Source organism: Scyliorhinus torazame, chromosome 3, assembly GCF_047496885.1.
Source record: "Scyliorhinus torazame isolate Kashiwa2021f chromosome 3, sScyTor2.1, whole genome shotgun sequence".
In the NCBI taxonomy this organism is placed as follows: Eukaryota; Metazoa; Chordata; class Chondrichthyes; order Carcharhiniformes; family Scyliorhinidae; genus Scyliorhinus; species Scyliorhinus torazame.
Window position 1 is genome coordinate 224,010,598 of NC_092709.1, and position 24,408 is coordinate 224,035,005.

The 24,408-nt window shown below is 46.8% G+C and overlaps 1 protein-coding gene across 2 annotated transcripts in view; it reads left to right on the top strand.

The window, feature by feature from the left end:
• adamts6 (ADAM metallopeptidase with thrombospondin type 1 motif, 6) overlaps positions 1–24,408 on the top strand; it is a 480,737-nt gene that overhangs the window by 436,581 nt on the left and 19,748 nt on the right. For both annotated transcript variants that reach the window (XM_072496932.1, XM_072496933.1), the window contains 2 exons: positions 5,861–5,999; positions 10,915–11,044. In XM_072496932.1, the coding sequence (XP_072353033.1) occupies positions 5,861–5,999; positions 10,915–11,044 (269 nt within the window). The remainder of the gene's footprint in view (positions 1–5,860; positions 6,000–10,914; positions 11,045–24,408) is intronic.

Below are 24,408 nucleotides of genomic sequence, written 5' to 3' on the forward strand. Positions count from 1 at the left end.
GCAGTGGAGGCGACACAGGGAGCCTCGGTTTGGTCCACGATTCGGGAGAATCATCGGTTCGTCCCGGGAAGGATGGATGGGGGGTTTCGGAGCTGGCATCGGGCAGGGATTAGAATAATGAGGGACCTGTTCATCGATGGGACGTTTGCGAGCCTAGGGGCGCTGGAGAAGAAGTTTGGGCTACCCCCGGGAAACGCTTTCAGGTACATGCAAGTGAGGCCGTTTGTGAGGCAGCAGGTGAGGGAATTCCCGCTGCTTCCAACACGTAGGATTCAGGACAGGGTGTTTTCGGGTGTATGGGTTGGAGAAGGCAAGGTTTCGGCGATTTACCAGGAGCTGCAGAAGGAGGAGGAGGCCTCGGAGGAGGAGTTAAAGGGCAAGTGGGAGGAGGAGCTTGGGGAGGAGATAGATAAGGGTCTGTGAGCTGATGCCCTGAGTAGGGTTAATTCTTCCTCCTCTTGCGCCAGGCTCAGCCTAATACAGTTTAAAGTTATTCACAGAGCGCATATGACAGGGGCGAGGTTGAGTAGGTTCTTTGGGGTGGAGGACAGATGTGGGAGGTGTTCGGGGAGCCCAGCAAATCACGCCTATATGTTCTGGTCGTGCCCGGCGCTGGATGGGTTTTGGAGGGGTTTTGCGAGGACTATGTCCAAGGTGGTGAACGCCAGGGTCAAGCCGAGCTGGGGGTTGGCATTATTTGGGGTATCGGACGAGCCGGGAGTGCAGGAGGCGAAAGAGACCGGTATTCTTTGCGTCCCTGGTAGCCCGGCGGAGGATTTTGTTACTGTGGAAAGATGCGAAGCCCATAGTGTGGAAGCTTGGATCAATGACATGGCAGGGTTCATCAAGCTGGAGAGGATAAAGTTTGCCTTGCGAGGGTCTGTGCAAGGGTTTTTCAGGCGGTGGCAACCGTTGCTAGACTATCTCGCAGAACGTTAGGAGGAGGTCAGGGACAGGTTGGGGGGGGGTTCTTTTGGGGTGGCATTTGGGTTAAGATGGGGGGGGGGTTCCCTATTTGTGTTTTCTACTGTTATCTGGGGGGGTTATTGTATTTGGGGGAAATCCAATGTATAATTTCTGCTAGTTGTGTTTTTGTTTCTTTTTCTTGTTGGGGGGGGGGGTTTGTTGAAAAGTTGTTGAAAAATTTGAATAAATATATTTTCAAAAAAAAAAATACTGCTGAGAACTCAGGAGATGTTCCGGAGCATTGCTTTCATACAATTACTGCCCTTGTCATTGTCCTTCGCACAAAGGCCAATCCTTTCTATCTACCTTAAATCACTGAGTGCACGGTCATGCAATGATTCCATATCGGTTTACATTCTGTGCCTTTATGGAAAGATACTGTGAAGCAATGCTGGGCAGCCATTCAGGAGCAAAGTAAGGCCCTCACAGGTAAGCAGACAGGGGGCGTCATTCTCCGACCCCCCGCCGGGTCGGAGAATGGCCGTTGGCCGCCGTGAATCCCGCCCCCGCCGAAGTCTCCGCTCCCGGAGATTGGGCGGGGGCGGGAATCCGGCCGCGCCGGTTGGCGGGACCCCCCGCTGGATTCTCCGGCCCGGATGGGCCAAAGTCCCGCCCAGGAATTGCCTGTCCTGCCGACGTAAATCAAACCTGGTATTTACCGGCGGGACCAGGCGGCGTGGGCGGGCTCCGGGGTCCTGGGGGGGGCGCGCGGGGCGATCTGACCTCGGGGGGTGCCCCCACGGTGGCCTGGCCCGCGATCGGGGCCCACCGATCCGCGGGCGGGCCTGTGCCGTGGGGGCACTCTTTCCCTTCCGCCTCCGCCATGGTGGAGACCGTGGCGGAGGCGGAAGGGAAAGAGTGTCTTGTGTCTCGAGCATGCGCAGTGGGGAGAGTCACTTCCGCCTCCGCCATGGTGGAGACCGTGGCGGAGGCGGAAGTGACTCTCCCCACTGCGCATGCGCGGGAAACTGACAGCGGCCGCTGACGCTCCCGCGCATGCGCTGGGAAACTGACAGTGGCCGCTGACGCTCCCGCGCATGCGCCGCATTTCCGTGCCAGCTGGCGGGGCAACAAACGCCATTTCCGCCAGCTGGCGGGGCGGAAATCCCTCCGGCGTCGGCCTAGCCCCTCAATGTTGGGGCTAGGCCGCCAAAGATGCGGAGACTTCCGCGCCTTTTTGCCGGCGCGATGCCCGTCTGATTTGCGCCGGCTTTGGCGCCAGTCGGCGGGCATCCCGCCGTTGGGGGAGAATTTCGCCCAGGATGTTCACACAACCCTGACAGCGCACACTCATTCCTGCCTCGCAGCCATTTCAAATGTCACCGAGTGGAACCAACGTCCTTCGCTCAGTGTCATGTATGGGGGAGTGAGGACCTAATAAAGGAATAATGTTCAGCCTTAAAAGTGGAGACGACACAATGCTGCAGGAAGGCATGAAAGGCTATGATGCTCCACGATGAATACTGCTTGTCCCAAAACCTCACAGTTGTAAAATGAACCTCATTGCAAAGCACATTTGGGTAAAAAGACTCCAACATTGATTGCAACAGCTGCTTACAACGTCCCCAAACTACAGATTTCAGTGCAACAGCATCGGAAGAATGCTAAATCTTGATAAACAATTATTGTGAGGTTACATATCTGCTCGAGACACAAGGGTTACTTGTGTTTTATCCAGCCATCATTTGCACATAGGAAGCACCTTTGTTCATGTCACTGATGTGGAATGAAAGGCGAGTCACTGTGATGAGATTGAGTGAGTCTTAATGCAACTGAGGGACAAGATGGGAGATAATTGGAGGGTTCATTTGGTACCCTTGAATGAAAGCAGAACCTTGCATCACATCAATTAGCTACTCAATACATGAGATGTGGAGAGGGATAAATGCTAAATATATTTAAAATGTTGAAGATTACAAACAGTAATGAACACCCATGCCACTATTGTGCAATCAAAACTTATTAATTGTTCCAGTTCTACCACTACGTCTCGATACAGCCCTGATATCTGCAGCAGAGATGGAGTCAGCCGCTGACTGTGATGTCCTGGTGTCTGAGATTACTTTGTTGGCTGCCCTTTGGAAGCCAGAGACCTGGCTGGCCCAAGCCTGTTAAGCGTCTCCTGCTCTGCGGCAAGTGAACCCTCCTTGGCCTGGAGCTGATAGAATTACTGGAGTGGCAGGGCACCTTTGGAGAATCCTGGGTGGATGTCGTCCATATGTCTGCCTGAGGCTACTCTCCTTTTGTGTCCAATGATCCCTCCCTGACCTCTTGAGGAGAAGGGGCTGTTGCTCTGTTTCTCTGGTTCTGAATATGGCGGTCAAGATGGTCGCCTTCCTTAATCCTAATTATGTTTGCTTTAGAGTCGCCAGGTATCTCTCGATACCGCCTCAAGGTTCAAACCCGAATAATAATCAAAGGGCCAATACACCAGTTAGTTAGTTCAAAGTCAATACTATATATTTACACAGACAGTAAGATCTACACATGCACAAAGTACTACAAACTAAACTATCTCTAACGCTAATGCCAATACTTAGCTTCGGGTGCACACTCAGTCAGAGGAACAATGGCCGTTGTTCGGATCTGAGGTTGTTGGGGTCGAAGTGGTACAAGAGAACAGCTAAGGTCGTCCGTCTGGTAGCGAGCGTTGACCTTGGACTTACTTGCAGCTGGTGGACGGGTCTCTCCGCTTGAGAGCCAAGTCCAAGAGAGCGATCTCTCTCGGGGCCTTCTTCTTATACCCGAAGGAGTTTTGCACGCTTTTGGGCGGGCCTTGAACTTGGCCCCAATTAATTGGGCCGCATCTTGATCACTGGTATTGATCTTGACCAATAAAGGGGTGGATGCCCTGATGGCTGGGCGGGTCTTAGGTGGCCGTTGGTCTTGCTTTGTTCGCGCTTTCGGTTTGGGGAACTGGCGCCGGGATGTCTGGAGCTGTGTCTGTTGCTTGAGTGTCTTTCCTTTGTTCCCGGAGATGGGCCATCAATATGTCAATTGACCTACAGTTTCAGTCCCGTCTGGGAGCTGCCTTCCCAATACGCATACAGGCTCTGTGCCTGCTTGCTTTCCTAACATTGTCCATAGTTCCCTACATTAATTGCGAGCAACCATTTTGTATTCTGGAAGTGGCCATCCCAGATGGCTACAGGGCACCTGGAGGGAGGTCGAGGTGCCCCATCCCTCTCATGCCGAAACACTGCTGGAACCCATGGCTAGAGTGATGGAGTGCAGTTTCAAGCACAAATCTACCAGTAACTGCTGGACCAGGATCTCCAAAGTGGACACCACCCTTCCCATGGGGATTTTGATGCACTTGCAAGCCAGAGCCACAACCTCAGACAGAACAGAGGTGCACTCCATCCTTCATTCCAGTCTGGTGATGGCCTTAAACAACCCTGTCTGATGTTCCCCTGCCTGCCTCCCCATCTCCAAAGTTCCTCTCAGGGCCAATTGCATACCTTCATCATAGGCCGAGGTGGTCAGGGGAAGGACCACCTGCTCCTATCCCTCTGAAAGAGGCCTCCTGTCTTTCCTGGGCGGACTCGCTGAACTGTGCAGTTGAGCATTTGTTACATTTGGGTAGCTATGGAGATGCAGAGGTTCACAATACATCTGGCCTGCAATGAGTTAATGTCTGTGTGGGTGCCTTTTAAATGCGGCACCAGGGCATTCAACCTCATAAGATAACAGTGGGGCACATGAATCGCTGCTCACCCAGCCACGGAATGCGACAAGCTCCTCGTGATGCATAATTAATTATCTTAAAATTAGAAATATTGGCGTAAAAGCTCACCCCACTGCCCTGTAAGTATCACTCTGACTTTCCAACACCGCAATTAGGCTCCAGTATGGAAAATCCCAGCCATTATTTTTAATGCATGCTTCCCACAATCAGCAGGCCTGCAGACTGTCACTACCCATGTTTTTCATCCTTTGCTGTCATTAACTCAACCCAATATGTTACCTCTACCCAAACACCTTTACTGTTGCAATAATGTTTTTAATCAATATCTCCATTCTCCCTTCTTTCCCAATTTCCCTCTCATTTCTAATGATCTTATATCATGTAATATGTAACTCTATACCAGGACAGTTTATAGCTAGACTCTGGAATGGCAATTGCATCATACTCCTTCTACCTGTGGTTTTAGTTCCTTTGAAGCCTGCCCAGAAATCTTGCCAATCTTTTTTCCACACCTTTGGCTTATCTTGTGAATTTTCCCCATCCACGATCCCACCATCAGCTACCAGTTTTCCACAGAAACTCACAAGTTAATAAAGAGGTACCTCAAACTATTTTTCTTTGAACCCTTCTTTGTTGATATTGCCAGTGGGCCAGAATTATCTGTTTAACATGAGACCTTTATGTCTACAGCTTCCTCCAGACAATAGGTTGAGGGAAGTGGCACGGAAAGAGGGCATCAGAGGCAAAATTGGAAAGGAATTCTGCTTGATGGTGTAATCCCTTCTCCAGTAAAAGGGTGATGACTTTGAGACTCACCCGCTGTCACACCTGTAAACCCAGACACAGCCAAAATAGAGCAGGATTTGTAAACGTGTTCCACCTGCCCCAATAATGAGCTTAGTGTGCCAGAACCTCTGAGCAAATCTAGTCCTTCATTCTGCCTCTTCCTTGGGAAAATGCAGTACTAACACCAAGTGACAAATATGGAGAAAGCATCCAATTCTGTGGCACTGACATCCCTAATTTTGATTAGAACAAAGGAAGTCACCAAAAGAGAATTTTAAAAAATAATTGTCTGAGCAATGGAATGAGATGAAGGAAGTTTTTGTAATATTAAAGATTAAATTGAATGGCATTACATGTACATGACCCTAATAAGCAAGGTTCCAGACCTAAGCCTATCTGATCTGCTTTGTTTCATCATAGGTGCTTCTACAAGAACCAAACCAGGGAATTCGATACAAATTTAACGTTCCAATCACTCGCACTGGTAGTGGTGACACAGAAGTGGGATTTGCATGGCATCATCTGCCATGGTCAGAATGCTCTGCCACCTGTGCTGGAGGTAGAACTGCATGAATACTGCCGGATTATCAATAATTACTGATTCTTAATGAAAGTTGTATGGTTTGTGGATAAAACTGCAGTGTACTTGTGCACCTGTGTAAACTTTGCAAGGTATAGTTAAATTAACTGTTCCTCAGAATGTACATAAGCACAAGTATTAGGCATTTCACAATATTATCCACACTTAGAATCTTATGTATCGAAGAAGACCATTTGTCCCATCAGGCTTATGATGGCTCTTTAAAGACCTACTCAATTAGTCTCATGCCCCTGCTCTTTCCCCAGTTCCGGACTGTTTACAACTATTACTTATGCACTAGATCCCACCAGTTTCATTAGGTAAAACAATTGAAAAAAAAACCTTATTAATTGTAGATGATTTCTCCAATGGTCTAGTAGGTAAAATCATTGCCTAGTGTAGCAGTAAACCATGCACACCAGAATGTCCTCATCTTTATTCCCAATCTGTGCTAAACTCTCTCAATATCAGTCAGGTAAGTGATTAGGCAGGAAGGAAAATAAGCTATAGTGCCAGCAACAGATCATGACCTTGGCTGGAAATCGTGGATGTCTGGCGATGACAAAAATGGGCTCATCTCGGATTCCTTTCACGGTTGAATAACCTATTGCTCACTGTCTGGGCTCACACTGGAAGAACATGGTCACTTCTTTGAAGTACTGGAGCACCTTTGGAATTCAACCTGAATATTCTGAAGAGGGGGGAAGATTTTTAGTAGGCTTTTTTGCAAACAGTGAATTATATCTAACATAGGGGCATAATGGCAATGTCATTGGACTGGCAATCTAGAGGCCCAGGCTTAAGCGCTGGGAACATGGGTTCAAATCCCACCATGGCAGCTGATGGAATTTAAATTAAATTAATAAATCGGGAATTGAAAGCTAGTCTCCGTAATGGTGACCATGAAACTATCATTTATTGTCGTTAAACACCCATTTGGTTCACCAATGCCCTTTGGGGAAGCAAATCTATTATCCTAGCATGGTCTGGCCTACATGTGACTCCAGATTCACAGCAATGTGATTGACTCTTAATTGCCCTCTGCGACTGTCCATTAAGATACTCGGGTTCAAGGACAGTCAGGGATGGGCAACAAGTGCTGGCCTTACCAGCAACGCCCATGAATGAATAAAGAAAAATAATACACTGGATTCTTGAGCTTCTTATTTAAGTGATTTCAGTGGTCAGATTATTCTATCTTTGGTCTAATTGACCAAATTGAGACGCAACTGGAATGTACACTGGAAGATGGCGTCACTTCTCTCTGAAAAACTTTGATTGTTCCATTTTTGCTTCAAGTTAAAACATGTGTACTATATAAAGAATATCCTATTCTACTTTATTCCATCCTATTATATCTGAACACAGTTTGACAGTTTTCATATAATTTCCAAATTTATACCAATAAATTATATAAGTTAAATTTACTGGCCCTGGAATCTATGGGAATTCTCTCAATCTCCTCCTGTAGCTTCAGAGGGAGGTCAGTGGAACGCCTGGAGAAATGATAAAAATTCTTGTTACAGCCATTTCTCTTGGGGGTTCTGCTGATCTTACGCCCAAGTTATGGCAGAAGGTCAGGACAACCATTAAGGAATTCAGAGCCGATGGTGAAATTTGAATTAAATACAAATCGGGAATTAAAAGTTCAATGATGACAGGAAACCGTTGTTGATTGTTGCAAAAATCCATCTCGTTCACTCATGTCCTTTAGGGAAGGAAATCTGCCGTCCTTACCTGGTCTGACCTACATGTGACTCCTGATCCACAGCAGTGTGGTTGACTCCCAAAAGTCCTCTGAAATAGAGAGCAGTTAAGGATGAGCAACAAATCCTGGCACACCCAACAATGCCCACATCCCGTAAACAAATTTTTAAAAAAATCATAGCCATTCTGATTGTGGCCTCAACGCCACTTTCCTTCCGACCCCTTTTCCCTACGGTTGCCTTGTTCGCCAAGAATCTAACTACTTCTGCCTTAAAATTATTCAATGACCCTGCCTCTCCCTCTCCCCAGGGAAGAGAGTCCCGCAGATTCATGCCCCTCTGAGAGAAAAAAACTTCTCCTTATCTCTTTCTTAAACGGGAGACCCCTTATTTTTAAACTCCTCGAGTTCTGGTCCCTCCCACAAAGGGAAACATCCTCTCAGCATTCACTCTGTCAAGTTCCCTCAGGATCTTATATGTTTCACAAAGATCATCCCTCAGTGTTCTAAACTCCAATGGATACAGGACCAACCTGTCCAACCTTTCCACATAAGATAACGCCGCCATCCCAGTAATCAGTCAAGTGAACTTTCTCTGAACTTCTTCTCATTTCTTAAATAAGGAGACCAAAGCTATACACTGCACTCGTGATATGTCTCCCCATTGTCCTGTAAAATTGTAACAAAACATCCCTACTTTTATATTTAATTCCCCTTGCAATAAGTGACCACATCCCATTTGCCTTCATAATCACTTGCTGTAGCTGCATACTAACGTTTTGTGATTCATATACCAGGCATACTAACGTTTTGTGATTCATGTACCAGGAATCCCAGATCCCTCTGCACCTCAGAGTTCTGCAATCTTTAGGTAATATGATGTTTTTTTATTTTTCCTGCCAAAGTTTATGGAATTTAATCCGGACAAATGTGAGGTAATGCATTTTGGAAGGTCTAATGCAGGTAGGGAATATACAGTGAATGGTAGAACCCTCAAGAGTATTGAAAGTTACAGAGATCTAGATGTACAGGTCCACAGGTCACTGAAAGGGGCAACACAGGTGGAGAAGGTAGTCAAGAAGGCATACGGCATGCTTGCCTTCATTGGCCGGGGCATTGAGTATAAGAATTGGCAAATCATGTTGCAGCTGTATATAACCTTAGTTAAGTCACACTTGGAGTAAAGTGTTCACTTCTGGTCGCCACACTACCAGAAGGATGTGGAGGCTTTAGAGAGGGTGCAGAAGAGATTTACCAGGATGTTGCCTGGTATGGAGGACATTAGCTATGAGGAGCGGTTGAATAAACTCGGTTTGTTCTCACTGGAATAACGGAGGTTGAGGGGCGACCTGATAGAGATCTACAAAATTATGAGGGGCATAGACAGAGAGAGTGGATAGTCAGAGGCTTTTCCCCAGGGTAGAGGGGTTAATTACTAGGGGGCATAGGTTTAAGGTGCGAGGGGCAAGGTTTAGAGTAGATGTACGAGGCAAGTCTTTTACACAAAGGGTAGTGGGTGCCTGGAACTCGCTACCGGAGGAGGTGATGGAAGCAGGGACGATAGTGATGTTTAAGGAGCATCTTGACAAATACATGAATCGGATGGGAATAGAGGGATACGGACCTCGGAAGTGTAGAAGATTTTAGTTTAGACGGGCAGCATGGTCAGCGCAGACTTGGAGGGCCGAAGGCCTGTTCCTGTGCAGTACATTTCTTTGTTCTTTGTTCTTTGTTCTTTTTGTTAAAGTGGACAAGTTCACATTTTCCCACATTATGCTCCATCTTCCAAATGTTGCCCACTCACATAATCAACTGTATCCTTTGCAAGACTCTTTGTGTCCTCTTTATAACTTATGCTTCCATTTATCTTTGTGTCATCAGCAGACTTAGCAACCATACATTCGGTCCCTTCATCCAAGTCATTGATACAGATTGTAAATGGTTGAGGCCCCATCACTGATCCCTGTGGCATTCCACTTGTCAACCTGATAATTACCTATTTATGCCTACTCTCAGTTTCCTGTTGGCTAACCAATCTTCTATCCAATATATATATATATGATACTTTATGCCCCTGAATTTTTTTCAACCATTTCAATGCTATATTCATGTTTACAGAATGGGAAACTATCTTTTCTTGTAAATGATTTTCCTGATGTCAAAAGCCCAATATTAGTTCATCATGTGTGATGTATTCAACCAACAGTCTTCAGTGGTGGACTGCTTACCTGGTGTAACCAGCTAACTCAACAACAATCATGGTCATTAATGGACATATTTTAATGGAAGTAACAGTATTATTTTAGCTTTTTTCCAAGTTGATGATGCTTCTGCACCTGAAACTTCAATCTATATTTTCTCCACTCAGAAGCTGGTACACGCCAAAATACGTTTTGTCACAGATCTGTCATCCGTTTTTGGACTTCACATGTACATATAGAAGAGCATCTTGCAAGCACACTCCTGGTTTCTCTGTTCCTACACCCGTTTTAAACATTTCCTAACCAGTTTGTATTGCCCATCTTAATTACTCTCTCCGAAACGCTTCTCTACATATCTGTACATTAAATTGTGTCACTCAATTTCACACTATTTCGCTTGAAGTCTCCTCATTGATGAATCATTAGAAATGGAGCCATTTTTTCTGGGTTCTCACAGCACAAGTATAAATCAAAACATTTGTGTGTACTATCCATCATTTGCCGATATGCAAGAGGGCAACATGGTGGCGCAGTGGTTAGTACTGCAGCCTCACGGCGCCATGGAACTGGGTTCTATCCCGGCCCCAGCACTGTCCATGTGGAGTTTGCACATTCTCCCCAAGTCTGCGTGGGTCTCACCCCTACAATCCAAAAAGATGTGCAGGGTAGGTGAATTGGCCACGCTAAAAAAGAATTGGTTACTATTTAAAAAATAAAAATAAAAATTTAATTCACTGATATGCACTTGCAAGCTATTTTGTCATGTACAAAAAAGTTGGATCATGTTGTGCTTTTTGTAATTAAAAATTTGCACACCTAGACCGATTCAGGATATTCTGCTTCTAACCAATGAAAAACAGACATTTTCTAAGACTGCCAACAAATCAATACTTAATACTATGATTTTTTAAAATGTGGTTATGAAAATAAATTCTTATTTACAGTGCTTATCTTAACAAAAAAGGTTAAAACACTTCTTCTTTTACAGGTGCACAGAAACAAGAAGTAGTTTGTAAAAGATTAGATGACAATTCCATTGTCCAGAATAGTTATTGTGACCTTGACAGTAAGCCACCAGAAACTCAGAGAGCTTGCAACAGTGAACCGTGTCCACCAGAGTAAGTTCGCAAGTCTTTTCTATATAACTTTGTGCACTATGGAAGCAATAACAGTGTTTCCATCTGCAGCAATTTAAATGAGCAGAAACTGACTTATGGAATACGTATCTTGGGCCAGAATTTGACGTGTGTACAAGCTATAAGATGCCGTGTGTACCATCTATAAGGTGCCGTATGTACCATTTCTAAGATGCCGTATGTACCATCTACAAGATGCATTGCAAGAACTCACCAAGGTCCCTCTGCCGGCACCTTCCAAACCTGCGACCACTACCACCTAGAAGAACAAGATCAGCAGTTACCTGGGAACACCAACACCTGGAGGTTCCGCTCCAAGTCACTCACCACCATGACTTGGAAATATGTTGCCGTTCCTTCACTGTCACTGGGCCAAAATCCTGGGAATGCCTCCCTAACAGCACAGTGGGTGTATCTACACCTCAGGGTAATGTTGCCTTCAGCGATATTTGGACATGCACCCCAAGATCCCCTGGTCCTCTGTACTTCCTAGCTTCTTAACCGCCATTGTGTATTCCCTTGCCTTGCTCCTCCTTCCAAAATGCAATATGTCACACTTTTCAACATTAAATTTAATTTGCTACTGTTCTGCTCATCTGACTAGTCCATCTTTTTTCGTCCTGTAATCTAAACTTTCCTTCTCACTATTTACCACACCACCAATTTTCATGTCATCTGTGAACTTACTGATCATACCCCCCCCCCCCCCCCCCCCCCACATTCACATCTAGATCATTAATGTACACTACAAAAAGCACAGGACTCAGCCCCGATAACTACCATCCCTTTGTCCGTCACCCTCTGCCCCCTGCAGCTAAGCTATTTTTTGGTCCAATTTGTCAAATTGCCCTGGATCCCATAGGCGTTTACCTTCTTGATCAGTCTCCAATGTGGGACCTTGTCAAAACCCATACTGAAGACCATGTAGAGTACATCAACTACACTATCCTCATCTACACACCTAGACACCTTCTCAAAAAATTTAATCAAATTTGTTAGACATGATCTTCCCCTGATGAAGCCATGCTGACAAGCCATCTCCATGTGGAGATTAATTTTGTCCCTCAGAATTGTTTCCAATAACATCTCTATCAGTTATATTCATTGCGCTATAATTGTCTGTTTTTTCTCAACTCCTGTTCTTGAGTAATGGTACCACATTAGCTGTCCACCAGTACTCTGGCACGTCACCTGAGCTGGATAGGATTTGAAAATTAGTGTCAGAGCCCCTGTAATCTCCTCCCTTGCCTCACACAGCATCCTGGGATATATGCAAAATACTCTTTAAACACCTCACCTAGATCTTTTGGCTCCACGCACAGGTTGTCACTTTGGTCCCTAATAGGCCCTACTCTTACCCTGGTTACCGTCTTGCCCTTAATATACTTATAAACACTTTGAGATTATCCTTTATTTTGCCTGCCCCTCTTTGCTCTCCTAATTTCTTTTTAAGTATTCCCCAGCCCTGCACTTTCTATACTCCCCTCGGGCATCCACTGCTTTGGTTTTTCTGAATCTGCCATTAGTTTCCCTTTATTTCCTTATCCAATTCTGTATATCCCTTGATACCCAGGGTTCTCTAGACTTTTTTGGCCCAACCCTTTACCTTTGCAGGAACATGTTGGCTTTGTACTCTCACTCTTCACTTTTTGAATGACTCCCACTGCTCTGACATGGATTTTCCTACAAATCGCTGCTCCCAATCCAATTTGGCCAGATCCTGACTTATCTTATTAAAATTGGCCTTCTCCCAATTCAGAACCTTCATTTCCGGTCTATCCCTATAAATACCTTAAATCTTACCGAGTTTTAGGGCGTGATCTACCGGTCACGTTGCACCTGAAAAACAACAAGGCAGCACGGTAGCATTGTGGATAGCACAATTGCTTCACAGCTCCAGGGTCCCAGGTTCGATTCCAGCTTGGGTCACTGTCTGTGCGGAGTCTGCACATCCTCCCAGTGTGTGCGTGGGTTTCCTCCGGGTGCTCCGGTTTCCTCCCACAGTCCAAAGACGTGCAAGTTAGGTAGATTGGCCATGATAAATTGTCCTTAGTGTCCAAAATTGCCCTTAGTGTTGGGTGGGGTTACTGGGTTATGGGGATAGGGTGGAGGTGTTGACCTTGGGTCGGGTGCTCTTTCCAAGAGCCGGTGCAGACTCGATGGGCCGAATGGCCTCCTTCTGCACTGTAAATTTTTGGCAAATCTGCATATTAGAGCGAGACAGCTACTCTCACTTTAATATGCAGTTCCCTGAGCTAAACAAGGCATTGGGATCTATCCCCTTGCCTTGGAGACCTCGGGTGAGGGCTGTTCAGTACTGGTCCACACAAACCAGTGTGGACCAGTACTGAACAGAGACCAGATCGAACTGCACTCGTGGAGTTGTCCCAGGGAATCAGAGGCACCCAGGTGCTTGCCCACTGGGCAGAGTGGCACCCTGGCACTGCTTTCATCAGTGTGGCACCCTAGCACTGCCAGCCTGGCATCTTTTCATTGCCATATGGTGCCAGCCTGGCACTGCCAAGGTGCCTAGGTGGCACTGCCATGGTGCTAAGCTGCCATGTGCACGTGAGGTGGCGTGGGGGGGGGGGGGGGGGGTGGCCCCGGGGGTGGCCCCGAGGGTGGCCCCGAGGGTGGCCCCGAGGACCACCTTGTGGCGAATTGGAGCTTTGTAGGGGTTTATGGGTCACCTTGGGGGCTCGAGAGATTGGGACATCATTTAAATATGGCGTCCCAATCTCTCCCTGCACTGAGGAGCTCCAGCGAGCGGGGATCCTCAGTGCAGGAAACGGGACTAAGCGCGGCCTCAGCCCCGTGTTCCCTACTGAGGCCCAGTTTCTAACCGGAGAAACGTTACATAACGTGTTTTTTGGTGCTGCGAGCGCCTGGAAACACGCAGCTAAATACACTTGTTATGGGACTATGTTCCCATTTGGTTACTATTACCGAAATGATTCCCCCACTTACACATCTACTATGCTCAACTTTATTCTCTAAAATTAGGTCCAGAACCGCTGACTCTCTTACAGGCCTTTCTACGTGCTGGCTCAGAAAGTTCTCCTGGATGCACTTCAGGAATTCTGTCCCCTCTAAGCGTTTCAGACTTTGCCTATCCCAATTAATATTGGGAAAGTTGAAATCCCCGACTATTATTACCCTTTTAGTTGATACTTGTCTGAGATTTGCATACATATCTGCTCTTTTCTTTCTCCCTGACTGTTTGGGGGCCTATGGTACACTGAGCAAAGTGATTGTCCCCTATTTTGTTTTTAAGTTTCACCCATTTGGCCTCCACAGTAATTGTGTCTATATACACTAACATTACACTACCACCTCCTCTTTACACACACACACACCCTTCCAGCTCACCTGAAGACTCTATACCCCGGTATATTGAGCTGCCAGTCTTGCTCTCCCTCAACCATGTCTCTGTGATAGCAATAATATCATACTCTCATGTGTTAATCAACACCCTCAGTTCATCAGCTTTACATATAAGACTTCTTGCAATAAAATAAATACCATCCAGCCTTACCAAATTCCCTTGTGCCTTAACATGTCTCTCTTTGCTCTGCTTTCTAGACTAATTTGGTTTTACTTTTATGTTTGGCTGTGCATCACCATCTACTGCAGCCCCTGTCCAACTGGCCTATTCCTGCTCCTAATTACACTAAAGTAGGTGGGACAGTAAGTTGCAATGAGGAAATAAGAAATTTACAAATGGACTTGATCGGTTAGGTGAGTGGGCCAAAAATTTGGATAAGTGTAAGGTTATCCATTTTGGTCAGAAAAATGGGAAGGCAACTTATTATCTAAATGGGGAGAGCCTTTGAGGTGCTCCATTGCAGAGGGATCTGCGTGTCCTCGTGCATGAATTGCAGAACACCAATATGCGGATATAGCAGATAATCAGGAAGGCAAATGGAACTTTGCCTTTGTAGCTAAACGAATAGAGTATAAAAGTAGAGAAGTGTTATTGCACATGTACAAGACATTGGTGAGTACCTGGAGTACTGTGTGCCGTTTTGGTCCCCTTATTTGCGGAGGGATTAGAAGCAGTTCAGAGGAGGTTTACCAGATTGATTCCAGGGGTTTGTCTGATGAAGTGAGATTGAGCAATTTAGGCCTATACCCTGGCGAGTTTAGAAGAATGAGAGGAGATCTAATTGAGGTATATAAGATGATAAAAGGTATTGACAAAGTACACTTAGAGTGGATGCTTCCTCTTGTGGGGCAATCTAGAACGAGAGGTCACAGTCTTAGGATAAGGGGTAGCAGATTTGAAACAGAGATGAGAAGGAATTACTTCTCTCAAAGGGTCGTGAATCTGTGGAATTCACTCCCCCCAGAGTGCGGTGGATTCCGGGACATTGAGTAAATTTAAGGAGGAGATCAACAGATTTTTTTTTTTAATAAACATTTTATTGAGGTATTTTTTGGTATTATAACAACAACACAATAAACAATGTACATGAATTTATAAACATAGCGCAAAAGCCGTCTCCCTCCCTTGCAGGTCCCACCTTTATTAACCCCCTACTCTAAGCTAAACTGACCCCTCCCCCCTTCTGCTGATGATTAATTTTCCGCGAAAAAGTCGACGAACAGTTGCTACCTCCGGGTGAACCCTAACAGTGACCCTCTCAAGGTGAACTTTGATTTTCTCCAAACAGAGAAAGCCAGCCATGTCCGATAGCCAGGTCTCCGACTTCGGGGGCTTTGAGTCACTCAAGCTAATAGTATCCGTCAGAACGTCTGCCACTTTCTCCTCCTGTATTCCCGGGTCTTCCGACACCCTGAATATCGCCACCTCTGGACTCAGCGCCACCCTTGTTTTTAACACCGTGAACATGACATCTGCAAACCCCTGCCAAAATCCCCTAAGCTTCAGACATGCCCAAAACATGTGGACATGATTCGCTGGTCCTCCCACACATTTTGCACACCTGTCTTCCACCCCAAAGAATCTGCTCATCCGGGCCACTGTCATGTGAGCCCGATGAACGACCTTAGATTGATCAGGCTGAGCCTGGCACATGTTGCAGACGCGTTGACTCTACTCAACGCATCCGCCCATAGACCATCCTCTATCTCTCCTCCCAGCTCCTCCTCCCACTTGCGCTTCAGCTCCTCGGTCTGCGTCTCCTCTGACCCCATAAGTTCCTTGTAAATGTCCGAGACGCTCCCTTCTCCAACCCACCCTCTGGAAACTACCCTGTCCTGAATCCCCCTTAGCGGTAGGAGCGGGAAAGTTGACCTGTTTACATAGGAAGTCCTGCAGGTACCTGAATTTGTTCCCCCTTGCCAACCCAAACTTCTCCTCCAGTGCCCTCATGCTCGGAAAGCTCCCCATCCTCTCAATCCCTGCTCTCCGCCATATCCGGAACCCCACCCATCCATACTTCCCGGGGCAAACCGGTGATTATTACAGATTGGGGATCAGACCGATGCTCCCTCTGCTCCCACATGTCTCCTCCATTGCCTCCAGACTCTCAGGGCCGCCACCACCACGGTGCTGGTGGAGTACCGTGCCGGCGGGAACGGCAGAGGCGCAGTTACCAACGTCCCCAAACTGGTGCCCTTGCATGAAGCCGCCTCCATACGCTCCCATGCCGACCCCTCCCCCACCACCCACTTTCTGATGAGATCGACAGATTTCTAATTAGCAATGGGTTCAAGGGTGTGGTGGTATGTATTAGGGGTAATACGGTACACCACGTGTCGACAGGCTATTGGTGGAGGGATGCCAGGTCCTGATAGGATCTGCCACCTACTGGACTCCACCCAGAAATGCCGGTATAAGAACCCAGTTTTCCCCTCCATTTCCCTCAGCAGTTGCATTCTGTAACCACGCTGCTGGGGATAAAGTTCTGCTTAATAAAGCCTTCAATTGACATTACCTCAACCTGCCTCGCGTCATATTGACGGTGCTACAAAGGGTTTTGGGAATGGGCAGGAAAGTGGAGTTGTGGCCAAAAGGAGACCAGCCATATATTGAATGGCGGAGCGAGTTCAAGGGGCTGAATTGCCTATTCCTGCTCCGAGTTCTTATGTTCTTATTCATATGTTCCTATGTTTGTATCATTGTCCTGCTTAGGGCGGCATTCTCCGGTCGCACCTGCCCGAAGACCAGAAATTCCAGTGGCCCTTCACAGGATTTGTGTCCCGCCCGTGGCAATCTTGCGATGGGCGGGGCGGAGAATCCAACCCTTAGACTCTATAAACCCCTCCACCTCTTTACCTTCTCAAAATATCTCATGGGTCATGGTTTTAGTCACCTGTCCGTATATTTTTCAATACAGATCCACGTCAATTTTATCCAATTGAACTCTGGAGAAGCACCTTGGAATGTTTTAGTATGTTAAAAGCGCTAAATAAATGCAATTGCTTGTTGTTGTGAATGAAGAAAACACTTGAATGTATCAGCTTCCACAGTGAGGATCACATGCAGTAAACAGCACCGAAATCTACCTGGCACAGGAATGTTCTGTTCAGATACTCTGATACCTTGCTTACCTGGAGCAAATTCATACTGAGGAGACGTTTGTTGAGCTTGGACAGCTGGTCATTCATGTAGGCCTGAATTCTCCATTCGGGAGCCTATGTTCCCCCACTAGAGGTGAATCGCTTTGGGTTTGAGCTAGCAGTGCCCAGAAGCGATTCACATTCTCTTGCCATGCAAATGTATGCATGGCGGGGATCACAAGGGTTTCCGCTCAAGATGGCGATCTGAGAGCGAGGTCTGGCGGCTGGCACCCTCCCCACTGCAAGCAGATTCTGTACCCCCCCCCTCCCCCCTGACCAGTTGGGGGATCCGCATCACCTCCATCCCACATGAATTGCTGGGTAACCCCACACAGAAAGCACAAATGAGTGTGACCTGACCCCCTCCACCGATCCCCCCCCCCATGTCCCCCACCATGTGACCCCCCATCAGACATCCCCCACCAGTGGCCCCCACCAGAGGCACCCCCCCCCCCCCACCAGAGACCCCCTCCATAACAGTGAACCCACATATCGGAGAACCCCCCCATAACAAGGAGCCCATATATCAGAGAACCCCCCATTACAAGGAATCCCCCATAGCAGAGACCCCTCCATAGCAGAAAACCCCCTTATGGGAGAACCCCCCCATAGCAGAGGATCCCCGATAACAGGGAACCTCCCCACAACAGGGAAGCCACATATCAGAGAACCCCCCAAGCAGAGAACACCCCCCCCCCCAAATCAGTCACTCCTGCCTGGAAGCTAAAGAGCAGACCAGACAGAAACAGTGAAAGAAAATCACTGCCTTTTCACTGTGCCCTACACCTGCTGCCCCAGACAGATGTCGAGAAAGCAGCAGCTACAACTTAATAGACAGCCAAAACCACACTACAAGGCTTTAAATCCCCTGAGATCCTTTGATCTGCAAGACTTATATTCATTTCAAAGAGCAATAGGTTTTGGTAGCCTGTAATTGATAGCTTCCAGACAGCCATATGTCAGGATTGTTTGTTGAAACATATAGCTATGATTGGCAGGCCATTATGACATTAAAAGCAGTTAAGTGCTTTCTGCTGCGAAAAATATAAAGTGAACGCACTTAACTCTGTGATGTTCTCCATTATGGGGGCTTCTCTGTTATGGGGATTCTCTGTTATGGGGGAATCTCTGCTTTGGGGGATTCTCTGTTATGGGGGGTTCTCTGTTGGGGGTTCTCTGTTATGGGGGGTTCTCTGTTATGGGGGGTTCTCTGTTATGGGGGATTCTCTGGTATGGGGAGTTCTTTGTAATGGGCGTTCCCTGTTGGGGGATTCTCTGTTATGGGGGGTTCTCTGTTATGGGGGAATCACTGTTATGGGCGACTCTCTGTTGGGGGGGGGGGGATTCTCTGTTATGGGGGGTTCTCTGTTATGGGAGATTCTCTGTTATGGGGGAATTCTTGGTTATGGGGGGTTCTCGGTTATGGGGGATTCTCTGTTATGGGGGGTTCTCTGTTATGGGAGGTTCTCTGTTATGGGGTTTCTCTGTTTTGTGGGATTCTCTGTTATGGGGAATTCTCTGTTATGGGGTTTCTCTGTTTTGTGGGATTCTCTGTTATGGGGATTCTCTGTTATGGGGGTTTCTCTGTTTTGTGGGATTCTCTGTTATGGGGAATTCTCTGTTATGGGGGTTCTCTGTTATGGGGGTTCTCTGTTATGGGGGGTTCTCTGTTATGGGGGATTCTCTGTTGGGGGGTTCTCTGTTGGGGGGTTCTCTGTTTTGGCGGGATTCTCGGTTTTGGCGGGATTCTTGGTTATGGGGGATTCTCTGTTATGGGGGGTTCTCTGTTGGGGGATTCTCTGTTATGGGAGGATTCTCTGTTGAAGGGGATTCTTTGTTATGGCGGGGTTCTCTGAAATGCGGTGTCTCGCGTAGAGAGGGTATTTGTTTGGGGGGGGTGGATTTGCATTGTGTGGGGGAGGGGGTCCTTCGATGGATTTCAGGGCACCTACCTTAAATACTTAGCACCTTGGTCCACTTCAAGCCCCACTACGTCAGGGCCACGTTGGAAAATTGTTGCACCAACCCATGCCCGCTTAACTCCCAGCCCAGAGGGCCGGGGCATTACGATGGCATGGAGAATCCAGTGCCTAGCCAGTATCTCCTGCTGGCGTGGGGCAAGAATCATGATACCCCTGCTAGCAGTTGACTGGAGCACTGCAAACGTATCGGCTCCGGACGCCGATTCTGTTTTTACCCCACACAGGATTCTCCACCACATTGGGCTCTCTGCTACTGGTGGCAGAGAATCTAGCCCATTATATACAGTGGGGCGGCACGGTGGCACAGTGGTTAGCACTGCTGGCTTACAGCGCCAGGGACCCGAGTTCAATTCCAATCTCGGGTGAATGTCTGTGTGGAGTTGGCATGTTCTCTCCGTGTCTGCGTGGGTTTCCTCCGGGTGTTCCGATTTCCTCCCACAGTCCAAAGATGTGCAGGTCAGGTGGGGATACGGGGTAGGGTGGAGGAGGGGCCCTAGGTAGGTTGTTCTTCAGAGGGTCAGAACAGACACAATGGGCCGTATGCCCTCTATTGCACTGTAGGGATCCTACGGATTCTATTTTATTCTATTCAATGGGCATGTTAGGATTTCATTAGAAGACATAGAAGGAATGCAAAATAATATTCTTTGGTATATTTTGGTATATTCTTTAAAGAAGAGGGCTGACCAAAAATTTGAAACGGTAAGAAAGTGCCGTCAATCTGGTCTGAAAATAACGTTAACTTTTAGCAGTAACAGAATAATTCTGGAGCATTGAGGACTATTACAAGAGCTTGCACCTAAATAAAGCAGAAATAGGAGACTTCCAAGGAACATAAGAGACAGCTAGTGGGAATAATTTAAACCAGATAGGCAGCGGGGGAGGGCAGAGAGGAAATTAGATCCCAGACAAGATGGATCACAGGGTGAAAGGTAGTCAATACTCACGTATGGGCACGCAGGCTTAGAGACAAACAGGAGCCAGATTCCAGGATCAGACAGACATAGGACCAAGAAAGGAAACAAATCTATAATTAAAATATATATTCATGAATACTAGAAGCATTGGAGATGAGATGCTGGGACTGGAGGCTGTTATAGCAGTAAGGCACACAATGTGATAAGAATATCAGAAACATGGTTGACCCTAGAGGGTTGTAATGAATACAGCATACGTGAGTATAGTGTCAGAAAAGAAGTAGAAGACAGGAAAGGGGGTAGTGCAGCCCCATATGTCAGAGTTACATGGGAGGTTAATGAAGTTGATCCTATGGGAGTTGAAAAGTTACAAAATGAATTCCTCTGGTTGGATATCGTTAATGTGAAAGACAAAACATGTTCGACCACTAGGTCAGAAAAAGATGGAAGACAGTTTACTCTATAAGCGATAAGGAAGGCATGTGTAAACAGGAAAGTTACTTTACTGGGTGATTTCAACAATTTGGAAACACCCAAACAGTTTGGCGTCTGAGTTACATGATTGCTCCATGATCAAGTGTGTGCAGAAAACTATGAGAGACAGTGCATAAAGACTTTGTAAAACTATGGGAAGTAACCATACAGCAAAGGAAATCTATGCCTTCATTAGAGGATTGTGACCATACAAGTACCAAATTCATTGTGATCTGGGTTTTTAATTGTAAAGTGGCTACTTTAAAAGCAAAGAAGAAACTGCTTGTGCAAGTTGATTGACAGGGCTTGTTCCATAACATTTCAACAGATAAGTGGAATATACATACTGCTGAACATGCAGGAGAAATACATGCCTAAGGTCAGCAAACTTAGACTAAACAAGCATGACCTTAAATCAGAAGCAAAATAAAGAGGAAGGGCAACCTGTATAAATAATACACAGAGGAAAGGACTGACTGGAATGAATGGTGGAACTTGGAGAAATATGTTAACAAGGTGGTCAGAGGGGTAAGAGAGGGACATGGAGAAAAATATAGCTGCAGACTGTAACATACATTAAGAATTATTTTAATATTTCGATAATAAGAGGGCAGTCAGAGAATTGGTAAGCACTCTCAAAGAAGCAAATGAGGCTGAAATAGAGGGTGTCCATAAGATTGAATCTTCCAGATCTTCACAAGGGAAGACATGAGCAAAATGCCCCCCTCAGAGTAACCTAAATAAAATTAATGACTTTAATATAAATGGGGTGCAAGTTCCAACAAACTAAATAGGCTCAAAAGAAATGAAGCCCAAAGACATTATTTAACCTAGTATAATAAGAAAGTTCTGACTCACTAATGTACTCACTAGAGAGTGGAACACTGAGGAGACACCAGGGGCGGGATTCACCGTTCCTGAAATTGGCGATTGGGGGAGAATCCCTTTTCACGTGCAAATCAGGGGCGGCGCTGGTTTGACATTGGTTTTGTATTCTCCTCCCCCTCGGAAATGGCATCATCGCGTCGCGCAGCGCCCGCCGTTGGAACGGCATTGGAGCATCACCTGAAGGCCCTCCCCCGATGCTCCAAAATGGGCCGAGTTTGAAAACAAATTACTTTGGTACCAACATTCAGAAATGGTTGCAAAGCAGATGTAGGAAAATATAAACTGATTAGTCTTACTTGGTATCAAGCAACTAGTGGAATTCATTATTAGAAATAAACTTGAGGATCATCTGTACAATAGTAACCAAGTAAACAGCACAGATTCAGAAGAGGAAAATCTTGCCTGATAAACCTTTCAGAAGAAGTAGCCTCAGAAGTGGATTATAGAAAGTCTTCGACTTGGTTACCCGGGAGTTCTTGCAAATTCTTGCCCCAATTGCTCAACAGATATTAGCTCTTTCTGCCATCATAAAGGGCACTCTCTGGCCTACATGTATTTTTAAAAATATATTTTTATTCTCCTTTTTCACATTTTCTCCCAAATTTACACCCACTAACAATAAACAATAATCAGTAATTTATTTCTTTTATTTTTTAAATAAATTTAGAGTACCCAATAAATTTTTTTTTTTCCCAATTAAGAGGCAATTTAGCGTGTTCAATCCACCTACTTTGCACATCTTTGGGTTGTAGGGGCAAAACCCACGCAAACACGGGGAGAATATGCAAACTCCACACAGACAGTGACCCAGAGCAGGGATCGAACCTGGTTCCTCAGTGCCGTGCTACCACTGCGCCACCGTGCTGCCACAACAATAATCAGTAATGAATGCAATGTCAATCCCCATATCAATAACAACAATCCCATCCTTCCACCAAACTCCCAAACAGCATCCCCGCATGTTAACATAAACAAATAACAAAAAGGAATCAGGAATCACCCATAGTCACCTTTTAACACATACAGTCCCTCTCCCCCCAACCCTCCCAGCCACCACCCCCCCCCCCTAATGTTCAATGTAATCCAATTCTCGAAAGTGCATGATGAATAATGCCTATGAATTGTAGAAACCCTCCACCCTTCCCCTCAGTTCAAATGTTCAAATTTGACCTTCTCAAGAGTCAAGAATTCCAGCAGCCCCCCCCCCCCCCCCCCCCCCCCCCCCCCGCCACGCCAGGGCACAGGGTTGAGAGGTTGATCTCCATCCCAACAGGATCTGCCTTCGGGCGATCAACGAGGTGAAGGCTACAACATCTCTCTCCGCACCCATTTCCAACGCCGGCTGGTCCGACACCCAGAATATGGCCACCTAAGGGCCCGGGTCCAGTTTCATGTGCGGCACTTTATAGATTACCCTAAAAACCTCCTTCTGGTAATCCTCCAGCTTTGGACAGGACCAAAACATATGAACGTGGTTTGCGGGGCCCCATGTTCTATATACCACCTTCAGCTGTATCAACCCCAACCTCGCACACGAGGTGGAGGCGTTCACCTTCCGGAGCACCTCACACCGGAACCCCTCCTCCATACCCTCTCCCAACTCTTCCTCCCACTTTGCTTTGATCCCTTCCAGTGGTACCTTCACCTCTTCCATAATAGCCCCGTAAACCACTGATACTACTCCCTTCTCCAGTCCCCCTGTCGTCAGCACCTCCTCCAGCAATGTGGAGGCCGGCTCTACCGGGAAGCTCTGTATCTCCTTTCTGGCAAAATGTCGAACCTGCATGTATCTAAATATTTCCCCCTACACCAGTCCATACTTCGATCCCAGCTCCTTCAATCCTGCAAACCGACCCCCAAGACACAAATCTTTTAGTGTCCTAATTCCTTTCTCCTCCCATCTCCAAAAATTTTCATCCCACTTCCCTGGCTCAAATCTATGGTTCCCCCGAATCGGCATTTCCCTTGACCCTGCCCCCAACCCGAAGTGCTGGAGAAACTGCCTCCAAATTCTCAACAAAGCTATTACTACCGGACTCCCTGAGTATTTCCCAGGTGGCATCGGGCGCGGTGCTGTTGCTAGCGCCTTCAATCACGATTCCCTACCCAAACTCTCCTCCATTCTGACCCACTGTGAGTCAAGCCATCTGACCCAGTTCCGTATCTTCTCCACATTTGCCGCCCAGTAGTAATACAACAGGTTCGGAAAACCCAAACTCCCTGCCTGCCTTCCTCTCTGTAGCAGCACCTTTCTAATTCTGGCCACCTTCCCTCCCCATATGAATGAGGTAATCATCCCTTCAATCTCTCTAAAATATGCCTATGGCAGGAAAATCGGCAGGCATTGGAAAATAAACAGAAATCGCGGCAACACGTTCATTTTAACCGCCTGTACCCGACCTGCCAGTGACAGAGGGAGACCATCCCACCTTGCCAGATCAGCTTTCACCCTCCCCACCAAACTAGAAATGTTGTACCTATGGAGCCCCCCCCCAATCCCAAGCAACCTGCACCCCCAGGTATCTAAAGTGAGTCACTGCCCTACGGAATGGCAGCCCCC